Source organism: Equus quagga, chromosome 20 (genome assembly GCF_021613505.1).
Source record: "Equus quagga isolate Etosha38 chromosome 20, UCLA_HA_Equagga_1.0, whole genome shotgun sequence".
Classification (NCBI taxonomy): domain Eukaryota; kingdom Metazoa; phylum Chordata; class Mammalia; order Perissodactyla; family Equidae; genus Equus; species Equus quagga.
This window is the reverse complement of record NC_060286.1, coordinates 19,266,275-19,287,008: the sequence shown is the minus strand read 5'-3', so window position 1 is coordinate 19,287,008 and position 20,734 is coordinate 19,266,275. Positions and strand designations below refer to the sequence as shown.

At 41.8% G+C, this 20,734-nt stretch overlaps 2 protein-coding genes across 10 annotated transcripts in view; one reads left to right on the top strand and one right to left on the bottom strand.

The window, feature by feature from the left end:
• The window catches only part of ZC2HC1C (zinc finger C2HC-type containing 1C), a 31,491-nt gene extending 23,727 nt beyond the window's left edge, over positions 1–7,764 (bottom strand). For 3 of the 8 annotated variants that reach the window (XM_046647339.1, XM_046647338.1, XM_046647331.1), the window contains exons 1-2: positions 5,690–5,923; positions 3,648–4,995 (exon numbers count right to left, since the gene is read on the bottom strand). In XM_046647339.1, coding sequence (XP_046503295.1) covers positions 3,648–4,976 — 1,329 coding nt within the window. In that variant the 5' untranslated portion in view covers positions 4,977–4,995; positions 5,690–5,923. Of the gene's footprint in view, positions 1–3,647; positions 4,996–5,625; positions 5,998–6,274; positions 6,392–6,973 lie in introns of those variants that run through there. The other 5 variants (XM_046647337.1, XM_046647334.1, XM_046647336.1 and 2 more) reach the window with 5 other exon arrangements.
• Positions 6,168–19,938, top strand: ACYP1 (acylphosphatase 1). Of its 2 annotated transcripts, none has more exons than XM_046647341.1 (3): positions 6,168–6,384; positions 11,101–11,198; positions 19,525–19,938. In XM_046647341.1, exons 1-3 carry the CDS (start codon positions 6,231–6,233, stop codon positions 19,738–19,740), a joined length of 468 nt encoding a protein of 155 aa, XP_046503297.1. In that variant the 5' UTR covers positions 6,168–6,230; the 3' UTR covers positions 19,741–19,938. The 2 variants fall into 2 exon arrangements, with proteins under 2 accessions (XP_046503297.1, XP_046503299.1); XM_046647343.1 differs by lacking the exon at positions 6,168–6,384 and adding an exon at positions 10,669–10,806.
• Positions 19,939–20,734: the final 796 nt, after the last annotated feature.

Below are 20,734 nucleotides of genomic sequence, written 5' to 3'. Positions count from 1 at the left end.
TAGTCAATAAGCCCCACTGAAGCTTAAATATGAATGGACAGCCCAAGATCACCAGATATTTGAGTAAAGCTCTAAAAAGAAAGAGACCAAGTACACGAACACATGCACATGCGTGTACACAGACACACACACACACACAGAAGCAGCAACAAGGCAGGCAGCAGTAGAAAACTTTTTTTTTACAAAAAAACATAATATCAACAAAGGAGTTTTGGAAAGCTTGTGTCCACAAAACAAGAATATATATACTATGAAAAAGAACCAGAGAACCAGAAAGAACTATTATAAATTAAAACTGTGATAGCCAAAAATTAAAACAGATATGTAAAATAATGTCAAGAAACTTACTCAGAATGGGAACAAAGATCAAGATGGAAAGTAAAAAAGAAAAGATTAGAAAATTAGAGTCAATCCAGAAGTCCAACACCTGACCAATACGAGTTGCAAAAAGAAAGAGAAAACACAGGGAGAAAATTGTTAAATAACACAGTAAACATTCCTAGAATTAAAGGTCACTACTCTTGAGATCAAAATGGCCTACCAAGTATCCAACAAAATCATTGTAAAATTTCAGAATTTCAAAATAAAGAGAGAATCCTGTAAACTATCAGAAAAAGAAAAAACAAAGTAGGTTTCATATAATGGAGCAGGAATCACAATGGCATAAGATTTCTCAACAGTAACACCAGATGCTAAAAACTAGTGGGAAAATGCCTTAGAAGTTCTAACAGAAACTAATTTTCCACCTAGAATTCCCTACTGGCCAAACTATCAATCAAATGTAAGGGTATTATATAGATATTTTCATTCATTCCAAGATAAAAAATATGCCTCCCATGCACCTTTCTTCACCAAAGTAAGAAAAAAGAAGACAGGATGGTGGAAACAGGAGACCCAACACAGAAGAGAAGCAGAGAGAGGTCCCAAGACAACAGATCTGCATCAGCCCCAGAGAATAACCCATCCAGACTGGAGCAGGAGGAAAGAGAGTGGTGCGAGGGAGGTTTCCAGAACAAAAAATCAAACTGATAGAAATGAGGGGCATCTGAGCACTTACAAAGACATTAACAGGTGTCTGACATTGAACGGATCATTTAGGAGGAAAAAAACAATTAGGTATGGAGGACTAAACGCACAAAAACATGAGTCAGTTATTAACTCCAGGTGCATGTGGGCAGGGGCAGAATTTGTTCCCTCGTCAATGAACAAAATTTACATGGTCATTATAATGAAAAAGCTAACTACTGATTTAACCCACAATTGTGATTCTACTACAAGGAAGGATAAGGGAAGGAGACAAGCACTAGGAGAGGGGATGTGAAAGACAGCTAACCCACAGCGTCCATACGAGGAAGTCAACAGATAATGTACAAAACGAATAAAGCAAGAAAACAAGCATATTAGGTAGAAATATGGAAATACATACCAGAATAGTCATCTATAGAACTGGGGGCTAGATTAGGGGTTGAAGAGGGACGAGGCAGGATACTGCTGATCTGCATTATAGATCACTTAGTACTACATGATTTTTAAAATGTATTCAAATATAATTTAGATTAAAAGAAAATTAATTTTAAAAAGAAGAAAAAAGGAAGACAAGTAGCTGCTCGGTGATCTGACATCATTAATGATGCATAATAGGAAGAGATGCTATCAAAGGAAAAGGAAGCATCAGGAGAGTCTCTGAAACAGACAAGAAGGCAAGAGAATTAAGAGTGTTAGAGATGGTATCCAGGAACCTTTAAAAGGATTGAATTAGAGGGAAGTTCCTCAACCATATGATACTTATACTTTAATTTTCATCATATTGAAATTTTATTCATTAAACACATCACAAAGCACAGAGATGTGGTCCCTGTGCTCAAATGTTTAAGGTCTAGTAGAGAGACAAGAGGTACAAGTCTGCTGGAAGTTATGTGAAGATTAAAGGATACAAGGAAAATCACATGCTTTTGTAGTACACGAGGGGAACGACAGAGAGGCACAAACCACGCAGCTTCCAAAGGCACAGAGCTTTGGAATAAGACTCGGGACATTCCAAGGTGGGAAGGGCATCTCAATCCAGGTCCTTTCTGCCTTGGTGTCCTCAATGCAACATATTCCCCACTTAAACTAGTTTCCACAAAGCTAGGGTGTCTGCTCTCAGAAACCCAATTCTTCTGCTTCACTGCTACTCTATTTGGGAATTTAAGAAACAAAAGATTCTATATAGTCTGGCTAGAAATAAACCATGATAGTGGGACAGAGAATACCCCAGTGGATTTTTGGGTTGACCAGAAAGAAAACAGGCAAGAACAGGAACTGATGATCATGTCCTTATCTGTAAGAGCAAAATGTTGACTTCTTATTGGAAACTGGATGTCAGAGAGATTACCTCTGAACATGGAAGGGACTTTCTCGTGATGACCTCCCAAATCGTACTGAAAGAAGTCACTCTATCTGCAAACTACTTTTCTTAACAGCCATCACATAAATGTGAGTTTTTAAAGGCCCCATTAAAAACACACAAACTGTAAAGTGCTGAAGGATCAGAGGTGCTAGTGCAGCAGAGGGAGGGTTGGAAAGAAATGAAAACAGAATGAGGCTCTCACATTTTGCTAGAATATTACAGCTGGATGGGGCCTTTGAGATCCTCCGGTCTAGGATTTCCCAAAGTTTGATTATTTGCATACCACTTTCACTTTATCCCCTTACTATTAATTACTTAACATTTTCTTTAAATTCGTGATTCCTAGAAATGAAGGGCTTGATATGTTGTTATAGTTTTCTAATACACAGTAAAACTAGTTAAATGAAAAGTGTTTGTCAGTATGCCACTCTTGGGTTTTGTTATGAGAAACACTCCTTTTACAACAAAGTGGCATAACCTTGACAGGGTTGTGGACTGACTTACAAGACAATCTTCTCCAGATCTGACTGTCCAGACATGCCTACAAAGTTCCCCTAAACTTACCACGTAAGTGTCTTGATATCCTTACTTTATACAACCTACTTTTTCTGCAGCTAGGGATGTTTTGAAAGATAACCAAAAATAAAGTCCTTTACCTTTTAGGTGTTTACATTCTAAATGGGGAGAAAAAGAATTCCAAACTTAGTTGTGTTTCACATATTTACTAAGAAGATCTGTCAAAATTGAGCTAATCTTGGAAAAGTAGACACAGTTATAGGAGTGGCAACAGATCTTAGTCTGGGGAGGTGGCAGAGTATATTGCAAAGAGCAAGGAAGTCTCTCAGAGTGCTGAAATGCATAGTTTTTTCTTTATAATTTTCATGTCTTTTAAATTTTTTACAGTAAGCGTTTATTACTTTTATAATCAAAAGGACATATATTTTTTAAGTCTAGATTTTGGAGTCATTCCGACCCAGATTTATATGCCGACTCTGCCATTTAATGCTATTTGTTAGCTCAAGCAAGTTAACCTCTCTGAGACTTAATTTTTGAATTGATAAGAGACAATGAAATCCTCATAGGGTTGTGGTCAGGATCATACGAAAAACTCCCATCACAGTGACCAGCACCCAGTAGTAATCAATAATTGTTAATTCTCACTTTCTCCCTATCAAACACATGAAATTTTTCTAAAGAAAACTGATGCAGATATAACAGGCCCTTACACACAAAATCAAATCCCTAAGGCCTTTGTTACCTTGATTGAGGCTGATCCCTTCCAGTTCAAGTACTGCTCTAGTTCAGTGCCTTTAGCCCTGGCCCTGGAGGAGTCGAACACTTTCCTCTTGGAACCCTGCATCCTGCTGCAGATGTTGGAGTGTCTCTCCAGCCTGAGCAAGAGAAACTTGCGTCCACAGTGGCTGCACTCGCCAAGTTCTGGCTCTTCAGTGGGACAGCTGGAACCTGAGGAGTCTGGTGCCCCAGACAAGCTGGAATTGCTGGTGGGTCCCTGCAAAGCACTGCCTGGCACTTCTGAAGGCTGAGAAAACTTCTCCCTCAACGGCCCTGAGACTTGCTCTCGGATTTTGTTATTGCTTGCCACCAGTCTTTCCCTTTTGAGCTTCTGTATTCCATAATCAGAGAACTGGAATGGCCTAGAATTTTCTTGAGACCATACCCAAGTTTCGTCCTCTCCCCTGTCTCTACTGAAGACCTCCTCAGACCCCAACTCTGGGGAGAAGAGACGTTTGTACGTGGCGTTGCTACTACCTTTAACTCTCCTCCTGGGGAGTGTCTCTCCCTGGAGCTCTCTTCTTTCATTTGCCTCTGCCTGTTGCTTTTCCTTCCGGATCCTTCTGAGTTCCTCCTCTGTCTTCTTCAGCTTTTCCCTCAGGAGGGTCTCTTTTCTTCGGATTTCCTCCTGTAAGTTCTCTCCTGCAGCCTCTAGTCTTTGGATCCGCATCCACGCAGTCGTGTTGAGGTTTGCCATCGCCCTCTCCCCCTGCGTGGCGGCAACAGTGCCAGCCACAGAGGAATTCACCCAGTTTCTTGAACCAAAGCTGCTGTATGAAAACTCTCCTGGCTCAGGGGGTCTTGGAGAGACATCCTGGTCCCCATCAGTGCCAGCCTCACCTATACTACGAGACTTCCGATGGAACACAGGTTTCAGTGGGTATGCCCGATCTACTCCAACTCGCTTCTTTGTAAAGGGGATGAAGTCCTGGTTGTTTGCTTTGGAATACCGGGATTGAGGGCCTGATGAGTAAAACAAACACTTTGCTTGGCCCTGGGGCTTGCTTCCTGGATCTTGCTGGCTGACTCCAGCACGGTGGGGATGGGAGTAGCTCTGGACTTTTGTGCAGGTGCTCCACTTGGGGTGAGTGGAGAGATTATCCAGTGTCAGCTCTTTGTTGCTCCAAAGCTTCTGCTGGAAATTGTTCCTCAGGTGCCCCATCGAGGACCGCTGGGGAGAGTCACCTTTTTCATAGGGGTCTTGCTCGGCTGGGTGGAGCCTTGGAGTTTCCGTTTTATTATATGGGAGCATAACGCCCACAGGCAGAGGTGGCGCCAACTGGAGACCAGCCATTCAGGGCCTGGACTGAAGTCTGGGAGGGATTTAAACCAGATATATAAGGAGTTTGTCTGAGATTCACCTCGGCTGCTAAAGTAAACTGTTTCTACGTTTGTCCTACCCACATTTTGCCTTAAACTTTAGGGACAGTGGAGCTGGGTCTGCCAAAGCTTTCGTTCAATAAGCATTTGGTGAGTGCTTATTATCCTGTGAGTGCTTATTAGGTCCTGAGGATGGAAAAACGATTCTGCTACAGGTATTCCTGCTGCCTAGCTTTCCTTTATACCAGTACTAGCCTCTGCCATATACAGTGATGCTCCTACCATACACAGTACATTCCATAGTAAGTGGAAAGAACCACTGGATTGAAAGTCAGGTTTTAGGCCTGTGACAAAGGACAAGCAACTTCCTCTTACTGGCTCCAGTTTCTTCACCCGTAAACTGAGAGGTTCGCTCAGTTAGAGTTACACGACTGGTATTTAGGAACCTTAGAACTGCGAGTCCAGCCGCGTCATTTATAGGTGAGAAAACTGCGGCCTGGGGGTAAGTGACGGGCACAAGGAGCTCTCAGGGCTTCCCTCCTGCCGGAACCGTGCTTGACGCCAAAGAGCACAGAGGCCGCTCAGGGCCTGCTGCAGCAGGTGCCTGGCTCACAAATCCTCACCCAAGGAGTCCCCGCGGCGCAGACAGCGAAAGGTCTGTAACCTGAGGGGCGGGGGCCACCTGACCTGGCCGCCATGGGGTTTAGATCCGGAATGCGGAAGTCACGTTCTGTCCTGGAGGGTCAGCAGTGGCGCACCCAATGGGGAGTCCGCTTTGGGAACAAAGCGCTCTTCTGACCATCGGGCCCTTTGGAAGTCGAGGTGCTGACCCCATGTCTCCCCGCCCTTCCGCGTACCTGAGGCTCTCGGGGACCGCTCTTGCCCGGGGAAAACCATAGGACCTAGTTTTCCCGACCCGACACCCACTAACCGATGGCCGCGCAGGCGCTCTCAGCCGGCCTCCGTTATTCCCGTTGCCTGGAGACAGGAGCGCGTGCGCGCCCAGCCCCGCCTCTGGCAGCGAACACACCCCGCCCGGGGGAGGCGCGCGCAGGCGCAGTCCTCACGCGGTCGGGACCTGCCCGGGGAGGCGGTGCGGCCAGCTTGAGTGTCACTTAACCTAGTATCCCGCCAATTCTGCAGCTGTGTCGCCCTGCCCTTGGGAACGGGGGAGGGGGAGGGAGAGGCTTTTCTAAGACTCCATCAAAGAACTTGTATTTTTCTGTGAATGATGCTCCCAGACCTTTCTCTGGCAAACGCCGGAGCCCCTACCTGTGCCCTCGAGTCATTCCGCCGCAGGATTCCGGTGTCCGCCCGCTTAGCGGGAGTGGGCCTGCTGGTAGCCTTTCTTAGCACGCTCGGCTGCTTTGTACGAGCCCCAGGTATGGCTATATACTGTCTCTCCGTTCGTTTCCTCGCCAGTAGTTTGGAGCTTGCTGTCAAATTTTATTAACTCGGCTAGGTTTTGCTACGCAGTATTTTTCCGGGGTGGTTTTTGTAGTCAAATTATTTTGATATGATGTTTGATTCTCACGTGGTAACTCTGGCCGTCCTCTCTTAGGGCCCAAGAATGACTCAGCCAAATGAAATGATAATAAAGTTAAGTACCAGATCGAAAATAATCAGTGTAACCTGGTTTCAACACTAAATGATACTAACTTGTCAACATCAGAAGAAAGTTTGTCTTCATGCTTCAGTTCATTTGTGTAAGCTATTTGGAACAGACAGCTTACTTTTTTCCTGTAACTACTCAAAAGATTCATGCACATGGAAAATAGTTATAGACAGCAGTAGTCAGTGTTAATACTTTAACATGTCATATTACATCTTTTACATGTTACAAAGGAATTCCTTGGTGGGCCCTCTAGGGCAGTCCTTTTATTCCTTGTTTTCCTTCCTAGTTGACTCTTTACTGCCTTCTCTGTAAATGCATTTCCAGACATTTCCCACTCTTCTCAAAGTCCCAATTACCTCAGCACCGGGCCTCCTTGTCATCAGCTCCCTCAGCTCCCCTCCAGTCTGGCAGAATTTCCCAGAGTGTCTCCCTCCATCTTGACTTCCTTCCTTTTTGTTTCTGAGGAAGAAGAGTCTTTCTTTTTCCATGAGTTCTCTTGAATTAGTTCCTTTCATTACACTCCAGGAATTGACTCTGTCACTTTAGCACTCCATCTTGTTAGCTTCAAGTTGTATCTATCTACATACTCATTCTCTTTGGTTTTAAAATGTGCTTAAATTTCCTCTGCAAAATAAACCTTGTTTTCCTCGACCTGCTGCCTCTCATGTTGGGGTCCTATTCATTTCTCCTCTTCACCACAAGACTTCTTAATAGAAAACTTTACATTTGCTGTCCCCACTTCCTCATCTCCCCCTCATTGTTCAGTCCATTGTGGTCTGGCTTCCATCCTTTCCACTTTATTTAACTGCAGGGCTACCAGTGACCTTCCAGTGACCAAAGACAAAGCTGCTATTTCTTCAGCCTCGTTTGCCATTATTGATTTTTCACTCTCTTGCAACTCTTCTCACTTGCTTCTGTGCTTTCTTGGTTTCTGTTTTCATGTCCTTGCTCCATCTTCTTCCAGGTCTCTGGCATTTATAAAGTCTTTTCCTCACCTGCCCCCCTGCAAAGTTAGGTTCTCCATAGCCCTCTTATTTCTCTTGTATATGCAGTTTCAGGCATTCTGTTTCTCGATGATTCAACCAAATGATGAAATTTCAGGTCTCATCTATGTATAAACGATATCCAGCTTGGCTCTCTCCTTAGTTACAGGCTCAAATTTCCAACTGCCCATTTAGCACCTCCGCATGAATGTTCCTCAGGGAACTCAAACTCAATATGAAAGAAAAGAAACTCATGATTAGCTCTCAATTTCCCCAATCCACTTCTTCTCCAGTGTTCCCTCCCATGCTGAAAGCATCAGTCATCTCCACTGCTCCCTCTTTGTCACTCCTTCCCTCTAATCAGTCAGCAGGCTCTGTTGAATTTACTCCGCAGTGTCTCTCATACATGACCCTTCCTTTACATTGCTGCTGCCCTAGGAGAGTTCTTCCTCACTTCTCATTGGGATGGCATCACAATCCTAACCGCTGTTCTTGCCTTCAACATCTGCTTCCCAAGCCCATCCTTCATGCTTCTGCCAGAAGAATTATCCTAAATACTTCTGAACCTGTCATTCTCCTACCCAGTGGCCTCTTCTTTACCTATAGAATAGAGTTGAAACATATAATTTAACATGGTATTTCAACCTGCCAGATTAGTTCCTGCCTACCTTTCCAGCCCTGCCTCCCCAGCAGCTAGCCTGGTGGATCTCAACCGTGGCTGTGCTTTCGGATTACATGGAAAGCAATTTATAGGGGTGAGACCTGGGTATCAGTATTTTTAAAAGCTTCCCCCGAGGTCCTAGTGTGTGGCCAGGGTTGAGAACCCCTGGGCTAGCCATACCTGACTACTTCCACTTTCTTACCTCAGTGGCACTGCTTCACCGCAAGCTCCACGTACTGGTAGTAGAGCATAGCATTTACCGGAGTGGGCTCTGTATTTAGACTGCTTAGAAGTAAATCCCAGCTCTGTCACTTACTGGTTGTGGTTGTGTAACCTTGGATAATATGCTGTTTCCTCCAAGAATGCTTTTCCAGTCTTCCCAGTCAGAATGAATCTCTTTGTTCCTTTGTGCTCTCATAATATTTCCTGTCCTTGTTATAGCACGGTGCTGGTTCATGATGAGCTCTCAATGGGTGTTCATGGAATTAAATTAGCATGTTGTGCATAGTATTGCCATTATTTCCATGCATATTTTTCCCTTACACTAAATAAAAAACTCTTTGAGGACAAAAGTTATATATCTTTCATCTTTGTAATCCTACAGTGTCCCATACATAATAGACACTCAATAGGTTTTTAATTCTATGGAAAAACTAGTTTTTTCAAAGATTTTATTTTTTCTTTTTCTCCCCAAAGCCCCCTGGTACATAGTTGTATATTTTTGGTTGTAGGTCCTTCTAGTTGTGGCATGTGGGACGCCACCTCAACATGGCTTGATGAGCGGTGCCATGTCTGCGCCCAGGATCTGAACCGGTGAAACCCTGGGCCGCTGAAGCAGAGTGCGCAAACTTAACCTCTCAGCCACAGGGCCAGCCTGAAAAAGTAGTTTTTTGTTTTGGGGGTTTTTAAAAAATTTTATTTATTGAGGTAACATTGGTTTATAACATTATACAAATGTCAGCTGTACCTCATTATATTTCGATTTCTGTGTAGACTGCATCACGTTCAGCACCCAAAGACTAATTACCATCCATCACCATACACATGCGCCCTATTACCCCTTTTGCTCTCCCCGATTCCCTTCTGATAACCACTAATCTAATCTCTGTATCTATGTTTTTATTTATCTTCCACTTATGAATGAATTTATACAATGTTAGACTTCCAAGAAACTAGTTTTTAAAAAATGAATTTTAGAGAAAAAAAATAACGTCAGCTGGGTACTCTGTTTAGCTTTATTTTCAAATATTGCCAAGCATGATATTCAATCTAGCTTCCCACCCCGCCGGGCCCGCCACCCGACACCAGCACTAAGGTTATATGATTCTCCAGGATCTATAGCCTCACTTAGTAGTGGGAAATTAGTGGAATGATGCATCTCCGTGGCTTCCATTGCAAATCCATCGCACCTTGTCAAGTCTGCCAACCTAGCATATTCACATCTGGAGTCTAATGAGGGGATGTAACGTATACAAGCCCTCCAAAGAGGAGCAGTACACACCGCAGTTTTCCTTCATACACATCCTTAATCGTAAGGGTAGCTGGATTCAATGCCTGCAAGGCGACCCTACTTTTAAAAATCCTCACCCACAACTTCCCTTGACAATTCCATTTTCCCGAAAGAATTTGTGCAATTTGGTCATATGGCTTAGATTGACTGATTCATTTGTGATTCTGAAGCCTTGGGTTATTTTGCTTGTGCACGTGATTGATTGAGATAAGCATTATTTGGGGTTTTCTTAGTAAGGTGGACTCTGGTGGGCACCTTCCAGAAGCACTGAAGGAACGGTAACCTCCACTGGGACCTCCTGTACACACATCTCCCTTGCTACCCATTCCAGACTTGGGCATCACCCAAAATTTGGAGAACTAAAAGAAAAAGTCACTGCCGAAAGGTTGTAGGTGTCCTGTCCAGTTTTCTTGTTTGAGATGTTTAATGTATCGTCTGTCTCCCGTCTCCAGAATGTAGGCTCCTCCAGGCCAGGGATCCTTCTTGTTCACGAATGTATGTCGACCACCTAGAACTGTGCCTGGCACACGAGGGTCTCAGTAAATATTTATTGAATGACTGAATTTATCTCAAGTGCTTCTTCGTCCATATCTTTCTCCCCACGAGTAAACGAGAAAGGGGTTTAGCTTAGTGACCGAGGTGGGGTGAGGGCTCGGTCTGTAGAAGCCGAGTCGAGACCGTGGACAGATCCCCAACTCGAGGCTCGCTCGCGCTCGCACACAACCGCGTCCCGAAATCCCACCCTCTGGGCGGGCTCTGGGCCCAGAGCGCCGTCTCTGATTGGTCTGAGGAGGTGATGGGCATGAGAGGCAGCGAAGGAGGAGCTGCGCCCTAAACTTCCGGGCGCGGCGGATACGCGACCGAAGGAACCGTTTGGCGTGGTGGTCGCCAGGGGAGCGCCGATCGCCTAAGAGGAGGACGAGGAGGGTGAGCCTGGGACGCGGCCCTAGGGCGTCCTCATCAGTTCGGTTAGCCCTGAAATGTTAGGAGAAGGGGATTCTGGCGGCCGCAGGGAGGCCAGGTCCCTGGGAAGAGGTACGGATGGAGAGGGAGCAGAAGCGGCGATGGGTATAGGGAGGTGACTGGATAAGCAGGTAATTCCCCCAAAGAGGCCCGAAGCCTCCTTGCTCGGGTGTCCTCTGTTACTTCACACACCTCGCTTACACGTATCCGCTTGAGTACTGTGAAGATCGGGCACCTTAAGGTCAGGGAGAGGTCGCAGAGGTTAAGGATGGAGAAGTGTGGGTGTGGCGCTTTCTGCCTCAGGGTTGGGGGTCTTGGAATAGGATCCGGAGCCCTTTACTTTTCTGCTTTCCTCGTCCCTGACAGGTTTGAACGTGAGCATGGCAGAAGGGGGTACCCTGATATCAGTGGACTATGAAATTTTTGGGAAGGTGCAAGGGGTGTTTTTCCGCAAGTACACTCAGGTATGTGGCCTGCAGGCTTTGGGGACAAACCTAGGTTCTGAGCGTGGGAATAAGAGACGTGTTCCTGACAAATGTGCCCCGGCAGAAGCTGGCTGTTTGGTAGCTGCATGGCAAAGAGGTGCTTTGTGGAGCAGTGGGTATGAAAATGCTTTGCAGTGGGTCAAAAAATGTAAATGGAAGATTCGTCGGCTGTTGTTACTGGTCTTTTCTAACAATGGTACCCGGGTACCTAGACACGTATTAACGAGCTTCTCTCTTCCGAAGGGGAATAGAGGGCTGACCTTGATGGAGGAGATGGCATTTACATGAACTCATGACATTTGTGTAATTTGTGTGATTGCTTCCTCTGTGGCTGCTGCCTTTTCTTCAGACCTCTTTCCCCCATTCCTTCCCCCATTCCTCTAATTAATTCCTTTTTACTCAGTTTGGCTTTGAAAGAACAATTTACCTTTTCCAGGTGAAGCTTTTCTAATGAAGATACTTCATTCCACGATAAGTAATGGTAACACTGAACGTGGAGTCTGGTATTCCCATTAGAGTCATAGGGAGTAGTTGAGGGGGTGAAGAAACTATTGACAGCCTCATGCACACACAACTGAAATCTCAATTTCTCTTCTGTCTTCAATAGGGGGATATCAGGGTATTGCCTTCCCAATGTATCTGAACCTCAAAGATAATGAGTTGAGACTGCAGAGCTTTCCAAGTGTCACATTCCTGGGACTGTGGTATTTAAATCCAAATCTGAATCTTTGAAATATGCATGTTAAATGTCACTACCTCTTTTTCCAATTACTTGCAAATCATTTCCTCCTGTTTCATACTCATATATGAAGTGCCTGTTGAAAAAAGGAATTGCTGAAAGTCATGGCAAGAGCTGTGTTGCAGTTGCTTTGCTACCAGTTATGCAGGGTAAGTTGCCGTGATTTAGTAAATGGAGGTGACAACTTTGAAGATTAATTAAAGTTGTTGAGGGAAAAGGACCAGATGGTAGTCTAGCCCATCTTTCTTTACTGAAGGCTCACCCCTAATTTAAAGAGAGAATAAAAGAATGCAGAAAAACAAACATTGACAAGGAAAATGCCATCTTTTCCCCACTTAATTAGACTTGTACCTTACTCTTGACTACTTATAATCATTTAAATATGTATGTTCATTTTAACAATTGTTTTATTTTGCTACAGTCTATGCATATTGATATCATCTAACCTCTTAGTTAAATTCCATCACTCCTAGAATGAGTGATGGGAATACTCAAAGAGACTTTTTTTAAGTTGGAATATAATTCACATCCCACAAAATTCACCCTTTTAAAGTGTGTAATTCAGTGGCTTTTAATATATTTACCAAGTTGTGCACTAATTCCAGAATATTTCATCACCCCAGAAAGAAACTTCATACCCATTAGCACTCACCCCTTATCCCACTAGCCCCTGGCAACCACTAACTTCACTTCTGTCTCTATGGGTTTGCCGGTTCTGGACATTTAATGTAAATAGACTCATATAATATGTGGCCTTTTGTGTTTGGCTTCTCTCGCTTAACATGTTTTCAAAGTGTATTCACATTGTAGCATATGTCAGTACTTCATTCCTTTTTATGGCTGAATGATATTCCATTGTATGGATATATCACATTTTATATACCTATTCGTCAATTGATGGACATTTAGGTTGTTTCTACCTTTTGGCAATTATGAAAAATGATGCTGTGAACATTTATGTACTTGTTTTCGTGTAAGCCTTTTTTTCAATTCCCTCTTGTATATATACCTAGGAGTAGATTGTTGGGTCACGTGGTAACTCCTATGTATAACTTTTTGAGGAAGTGCCAAACTATTTTCCAAAGCAGCTGTACATTTTACATTCTCGTAAGCAATATGTGAGAATTCCAACTTCTCCACATCCTTGCTAACAATTGTTATCTTCTGTCTTTTTTGTGTGTGAGGAAGGTTGGCCCTGAGCTAACATCTGTGCCAGTCCTCCTCTGTTTTATGTGGGCTGCCGCCACAGCATGCGTGATGAGCAGTGCTAGGGCTGCCTGGGATCTGAACCTGCAAACCCTGGGCCGCCGAAGCTGAGTGTGTGAATTTAACCACTACGTCACCCGGCAGGCCCCTTGTCTTTTTTATTATAGCCATCCTAGTGGGTGTGAAGTGTTTTTTTGTTGTTTTGTTTTGTTTTGAGGTATCAATGAATTTAAAAGTATTTAAGTCATACAAAGCATGTTCACCAACCATAATGGGAGTAAACTACAAATCAATAACAGGAAGATAACTGGAAAATCCCCAAATATTTGGAAGCTATATAACCTACTTTTTTAAAAACTTGTGGTAAAATATACATAATGTGAAATTTGCCATTTTAACCATTTTTAAGTATGTAGTTCATTGACCTTCAGTACCTCACACTGTTGTGCTACCATCACCACCATCCATTCACAGAACTCTTCATCTTGCAAAACTGAAGCTCTGTACCCGTTAAACAATAACTCCTAATTCCCCCCTCCCCCCCGGCCCCTCGCAGCCACCGTTCTACTTTCTGTCTCTATGAATTTGTCTACTCTAGGTGCCTCATATAAGTGGAAGCCTACAGTGTTTGTCCTTTTGTGACTGGCTTATTTCACTAGCATAATATCCTTAAAGACCATCCATGTTGTAGCATGTGTCCAAATTTCCTTCCTTTTTAAGGCTGAATAATAGTCCATTGTATGTATATATCCGCAATGTGGTTTTGTTTGCCTTCTCCTAATGACTAATTATGTTGAACATCTTTTCATGTGCTTATTGGCACATGAAAGAAGATATTGTATATCTTCTTTGGAGAAATGTCTATTCAAATCCTTTGCCCATTTTTTAATTGAGTTGTCTTATTGTTAAATTGTAAGAATTTTTATACATTCTGGATACTAGTCCCTTATCACTTATATGATTTTCAAATATTTCTCCTATTCTGCAGGTTTTCTTTTCACTTTCTTGATGAAAATTTTGAAGCACAGAAGTTTTTTAATATTGATGAAGTCTAATTTATCTGTTTTTTCTTTTGTTGCTTGTGCTTTTAGTGTTATATCTAAGAACCCTTTGCCTAATCCAAGGTCATGAAGGTTCACACCTATGTTTTCTGCTAAAAGTTTCTTCTAAGATTTTTATAGTTTAAGCTCTTAGCTTTAGGTCTTTGATCCAGTTTGAGTTAAATCTTTATGTGATGTGAGGTAGGAGGTCCAACTTTGTTCTTTTGCGTGTGGATATCCAGTTGTTCCAGCACTATTTGTTAAAAAGACTATTTTTCCCGTTGAATTGTCATGACACCCTTGTCAAAAATCAATTGGCCATAAATGTAAGGGTTTATTTATGGACTCCAGTTGATCTGTATGTCTGTCCGCAGGCCAGTACCAAACTGTATTGATTACTGTAGCTTTGCAGTAAATTTTGAAATTGGGATGTGTGAGTCCTTCAGCTTTGTTCTTCCTTTCCAAGATTATTTTCAGCTATCCTGGATCCTATATGTTTCCATGTGAAGTTTAGGATCAATGTTAACTGCTGCAAAGAAGGCACCTGGACTTTTGATAGAGACTCTGTAGAATCTGTAGATCCGTTTAGGGAGTATTGTCATATTAACGATATTAAATCTTCCAATCCCTGAACATGGGCTGTCTTTCCATTTATTTAGGTCTTTAATTTATTTCAAAAATATTTTATAGTTTACCATATGTAAGTCTTATACTTCTTTTGTTACATTTATTCCTAAGAATTTTATTATTTTTGATGCTATTATAAATGGAGTTGTTTTCTTAATTTCATTTTTGATTGTTCGTTGCTAATGTACAGAAATACAATTAATTTTTGCATATTGATCTTTGTATCCTGCAACCTTGTGAACTTATTAGTTCTAGTTTGTGAGTGTGTGTGTGTCTGCGTCTGTGTGTATATTGCTTAGGATTTTTCTGTATACAAGATATGCCGTCAGTGAGTAGAGGTAGTTTTACTTCTTCCTTTCCACTCTGAGTGCTTTTTATTTCTTTTTCCCTGCCCTGGCTAGAACCTTCAGTATAATATTGAGTAGAAGTGGCGAGAACAGATATCCTTGTCTTGTTCCTGACCCTACGGGGAAAGCTTTCAGTCTTTCACCATTAGGTATGATGTTAGTTGTGGGTTTTTCACAGATGCCTTTTGTTGCCCGCAGCCTCAGAGGGCAAGGAATGACAGGTACCACCAAGGCTACTTGGTTGTTTAAGCAATCAAAGGTTATTGATAAAGGGAAACATAACGAGGAGCAGGGATAAAGGGGAACAACAAATCGGTACTTACAACATCCACACCACAATCAGCCGAGGAAGTCCCAATAGTTTGTACGTCGGGTGGGAGTGCCGATTGTCCAGGTCTGAGGCATTTTCCTCAGTGAGACTCCCAATTGTTCTATGTCTGTGACTCCCTTTTATCCTAAGGTTTCTCTGGGTTCTGACTTAGGGTTTTAGACATTTGGATACTTTGAGTTATTTCTTCTTGTTCCCACGGATGAGTTGTTTCTACCTTTTTGTTCCCACAGATGGGATGTTTTTAAACTGCAGTCAGGTGTCCGTCGGGGTGGCCAGCCCAGACAAGGAACATGACGCAGGAGATATTCTTTGTAACTTGTTCCTTAGAGTCAGGGCTGAAGTGGCCATCTTTGGCCCCGAGCCCAGACACATTCCTTCACGTAGGGCCCAGGCCCAGTGTCCTTGGAAGGCTGGGAGGTCAATGAACTCTGTACACCTTTTATCAGGTGAAGGAAGTTCTCTCCTGTTCCTAGTTTGAGTGTTTTTATCATTAAAGATGTTGGAGTTTGTCAAATGGTTTTTCTTCACCTATTGAGATGATCATCTGGCTTCTGTTTTATTTATTAATATGATATATTACATTCCATTTTATTTATTAATATGGTGTACTGTTTTTGTATGTTGAACCAACCTTTCATTCCTGTGATAAATTCCAATTTTTCACGGTGTATAATCTTTGTATATTGCTAGATTTGGTTTGCTTACATCTGGTTGAGTTTTGCATCAGTACAGGTATACCTTGGAGATATTGAGGGTTTGGGTTCCAGACCACCATAATAAAGTGAATATCACAATAAAGCGAGTCACTTGAATATTTTTGTTTTCCAGTGCATATAAAAGTTATGTTAAGGGCTGGCCCCGTGGCTGAGTGGTTAAGTTCATGCACTCTGCTTCGGCAGCTCAGGGTTCGCTGGTTCGGATCCTGGGCGTGGACCTATGTACCACTCATCAAGCCATGCTGTGGCAGCATCCCACATAGAAGGACTTACAACTAGGATATGCACCTATGTCCTGGGGCTTTGGGGAAGGAAAAAAAGAGGAAGATTGGCAACAGATATTAGCTCAGGGCCAATCTTCCTCACCAAAAAAGAAACACAAATTAAAAGAAAAACAAACGTTATGTTTACACTATACCGTAGTCTATTAAGTGTGCAGTGGCATTATGTCTAACAGAACAATGTGATACCTTAGTTAAAAAAATATTGCTAAAAAATGCTACCCATCATCTGAGCCTTCAGTGAGTCATAATCTTTTTCTGGTGGAGGGTCTTTTCAAAAAATGCAGTATCTGCAAAGCACAATAAAGTGAAATGCAATAAAACAGGGTATGCCTGTATTCACAAGGGATATTTGTGTATAGTTTTCTTTTCTTGTGATGTCTTTGTTTGGTTTTGATATGAGGGTAATACTGGCTTAACAGAATGATTTGGGAAGTGTTTCCTCCTCTTCTGTTTTTTGGTCTAGTTCATGAAGGACTGTTGAAGGATTCTTCTTTAAACATTTGGTAGAATTCACGTGTAAAACCATCTAGTCCTGAGCTTTTCTTTGTGGGAAGTTTTTGATTACTAATTCAATCTCTTTACTTTTTATAGGTCTATTCAGATTTTCTATTTCTTGATTCAGTTTCTGTAGTTTGAGTCTTTCTAGAAATCCACCCTTTTCATCTAAGTTATCTAATTTGTTGGCATACAATTGTTCATAGTATTCCCTTATAATCCTTTTTATTTTTGTAAGGTTGGTGGTAATAACCCCTCTTTCATTTCTTTTTTTTGAGGAAGATTAGCCCTGAGCTAACATCTGCTCCCAATCCTCCTCTTTTTGCTGAGGAAGACTGGCCCTGAGCTAACATCCGTGCCCATCTTCCTCTACTTTATATGTGGGACGCCTGCCACAGCATGGCTTGCCAAGCGGTGCCATGTCCACACCCGGGATGTGAATCAGCGAACCCCAGGCCGCCGAACTGGAACATGCGAACTTAACTGCTGCGCCACTGGGCCGGCCCCTCATTTCTGATTTTAGTAATTTGAGCCTTCTCTCTTTTGTTCTTTATAAGTCCAGCGAAAGGTTTGACAATTTTGTTCATCTTTTCAAAGAGCCAACTTTTGGTTTCACTGATTTTCTCTTTTTGTCTATTCTCTATTTTATTAACTCCTGCTCTAATCTTTATTATTTTCTTCTTTCTGCTTGTTTTGGGTTTGGTTGGCTCTTGTTTTTCTAGTTTCCTACAATGGAAGTCTAATTTATTGATTTGAGGGACTTGGGTTTTAGATTGAGACTAGATTTGGTGATTATGTTCCTTCAAATGTTTCCAGACGACTGTCCAAGCAGAAATATCATTATGAGGGAGAATTAGCTTTTTGGCATTATCTTAGGATAAAACACTGTTGACTTGTTTTGATAGATACTCAAAACTGAACATGAGTCAGCAACATTATGCTATCATTTTAAAAATAAGCTCAGAATTGAGGGCACAAATAAAACTCATAGGAAATTCCCATTCTCAACACCAGTCAAACTCACTCACTCAGAGTGAACTCACTCACTCTTGGGAGTTCAGATAAATCACATTGCAATTTAAAGATTTTTTTGACTGTTAGAACCTCCTGCTCCAAAATCAGCACAATCATTCTTATAGCTAGTTGCCATATAAGGTAATTAAGAACCTGGGCTAGCCAACCTCCCCCAGGCTAACTTGAAGCAGAAGAGTGCGGTTGTTATACAAAGTCATTTGGATGTGGAGTCTTCCAAAATCCGTTCCCTGCATTCCTTTTTTATGCCACCATCTTCAGCACTTAATACATGCTTTAGGTATCTCCTACTTTTCTTCATTCCTTAACTTCCTCTGTATCCTTTAAACTGTTACTTATTTGACTGAAGTGTCTTTTGTTCATTAGCCAAACATGTCTTTGCTTTGAACGTAACTGATTTGATGGATGTGTCAGTTCTTCAGCAAACATGGTTTTGCTGTGCGTAGCATTTTATTTGGCCAACTCCAGCAATTTCCCACATTTACTAGGTCACTACTCCTGCATTTGGGCATGCAGTCATGTTAACTCCAATTTTCTTTTGTAATCCAACCCTTTCTATTTAGATAGATTACTTTAACAATCAATAACTTTATACTATCCTTACTTGGAAATTTTACAAAGATAAAATTACCTCTAAAACATTGCTACCTTTCCCAAATTTTCAGTCATTCTACAGTTTAATGACTTAAAGGAAAGAACATTGGAAAGGCTAAGAAAAGAGCAACTACAATGATTAGATGGTCTTATTCAACTTTTTAAAAGTCACTGTGGTTATTTAGACAGAAGAGAAGAAAGGCAAGTGAAAGCCTAATAGTTATGTAGTCTCCTGAAACTTGGATGTACAGAGGCTGATCACCAGCTGCTTTTTCCTTCTCTAGGAGGATGACAGAAAGTGGGCCTTGGATGCAACATGAATACCTTGGATTAGATAGTTTCTCTATAGTGAGAACAATGGAATGAGTTACCCAGGAAATTGTGAAATACTCTCTAATGATCTTTAAAGATACAAAGGACACTTATTCATCTGGATTTGTTTAGGTGTGGCCCTGGTTAAAGACAAAGGGAAGGATCAGATAACTTCATGCTTTTTCTATTTAATATACCTAATAGATTCTTGATTAGGAGAAGGAAAAATAAGCAAGATACAGCCCAGTGTCCTAACAACAGTCAGCCTTAGGGAATGATTTTGAAAGCATTTGATTTGGTCTTAAGTCTTTAGTACTTAACCAAATTGACTACACAGTAAAAAATTCTAGTGCCTGGGTTTTATAGGGTGGAAGAAGGAAATGGAGTTAACTGACCAACACTTCATGTTAACATCAGCAATGAGATTCTCCTTGCTGTGGTTCTGTTTTGACTGTTCTGGACAATATCAAATTAGTTTCAGTGGCTTGATTCTAGGCCAAGATTCTGGCAAGAGATTGTAGTTTCACTTTGTTTTGTTCAATCTCACTGGATTTCTCTCTCTTGTCTTTTTCTTTCCCTTAGACTGAGGGTAAAAAGCTGGGATTGGTAGGCTGGGTCCAGAACACTGACGAGGGCACAGTGCAAGGACAGGTGCAAGGTCCCATCTCCAAAGTGCGTCATATGCAAGAATGGCTTGAGACAAAAGGAAGTCCCAAATCGCACATCGACAGAGCAAGCTTCAGCAATGAGAAAGTCATCTTAAAGTTGGATTACTCAGATTTCCAAATTGTGAAATAATGGTCTGAATTTAAATTTTCCAAGATAAACTTGTGGTTTTGTTTTTTATTGTTAATAGAGATAGAACTATTCTGTGCTCAGTATTAGAATTTGTCAGTAAGTTATTTTAGCACCAGTGATTTGCTTGCTACTGTATATTATATGATGCAAGGATTCAAGTGTACACAGTTCTAATCAATAAAAACACATTAAAACCTATCTTTATCTTTGGTGAACTTCATTTTGGGCAAAAGAAGAGGTATTTACTCAGTAAACATCTGTGGGAAGAGAATTGTAAGGTAATTTAAAGAGGTCTGAAAGAAAAAGTGGTTACTTTGAATCATTTCTTTAAATGGTTTCCGTAAAGTTTTTCTTCAGGAAATTGCACACCTAATAAGAACAAATAGCTCAAATTCAATTTGTTAGCTGTTCAAATGATGTTTTGGGCTAATTACTTTTAGTTTTCTGGAGTTTCTGCTGTCACTCCTTTCCTCTGGGTAAGGAATTCACATAAAGCAATGTTATGGGCTAAATTATGACCCCCCAAAATTCATATGTTGAAGTGCTAATCCTAGGTACCTCAGAATGTGACTGTATTTGGGAATAGGGCCTTTAAAGAGATAATTAAGTTTAAATGAGGCCATTAGGGTGGCTCTAATCCAGAATGCCCCAGTGTCCTTATAAAAAGGAAATTTGGACAGAGACACGTGTGTGCACAGTGGAAAGAACATGTAAACACAGAGGGAAAAGACAGTCATGTACAAGCCAAGGAGAGAGGCCTCAGAAGAAATCAACCATGTTGACATCTTGACCTCAGACTTCCAGCCTCCAGAACTGACAAAATAAATTTCTGTTGTGGAAGCCACCCAGTCGGTGGTATTTTGTGTTACGGCAGCCCTAGCAAACTCATACAAGCAATAAAGATTTTGCTTGATCAGCCCTAGAAGTCTGATTTGGTTTGGTCAGCCATTAAACAATATGTATCAAATGCTTTCTGGGTTTGACACGTGTCATA

Coding starts and splice junctions, on each gene's coding strand:
- ACYP1 (XM_046647341.1), top strand. CDS start 6,231: ATGATGCTCCCAGACCTTTCTCTGGCAAACGCCGGAGCCCCTACCTGT. Junction 6,385..11,100: donor CTGCTTTGTACGAGCCCCAG/GTATGGCTATAT, acceptor CGTCCCTGACAG/GTTTGAACGTGAGCATGGCA. Junction 11,199..19,524: donor TTTTCCGCAAGTACACTCAG/GTATGTGGCCTG, acceptor TCTTTCCCTTAG/ACTGAGGGTAAAAAGCTGGG.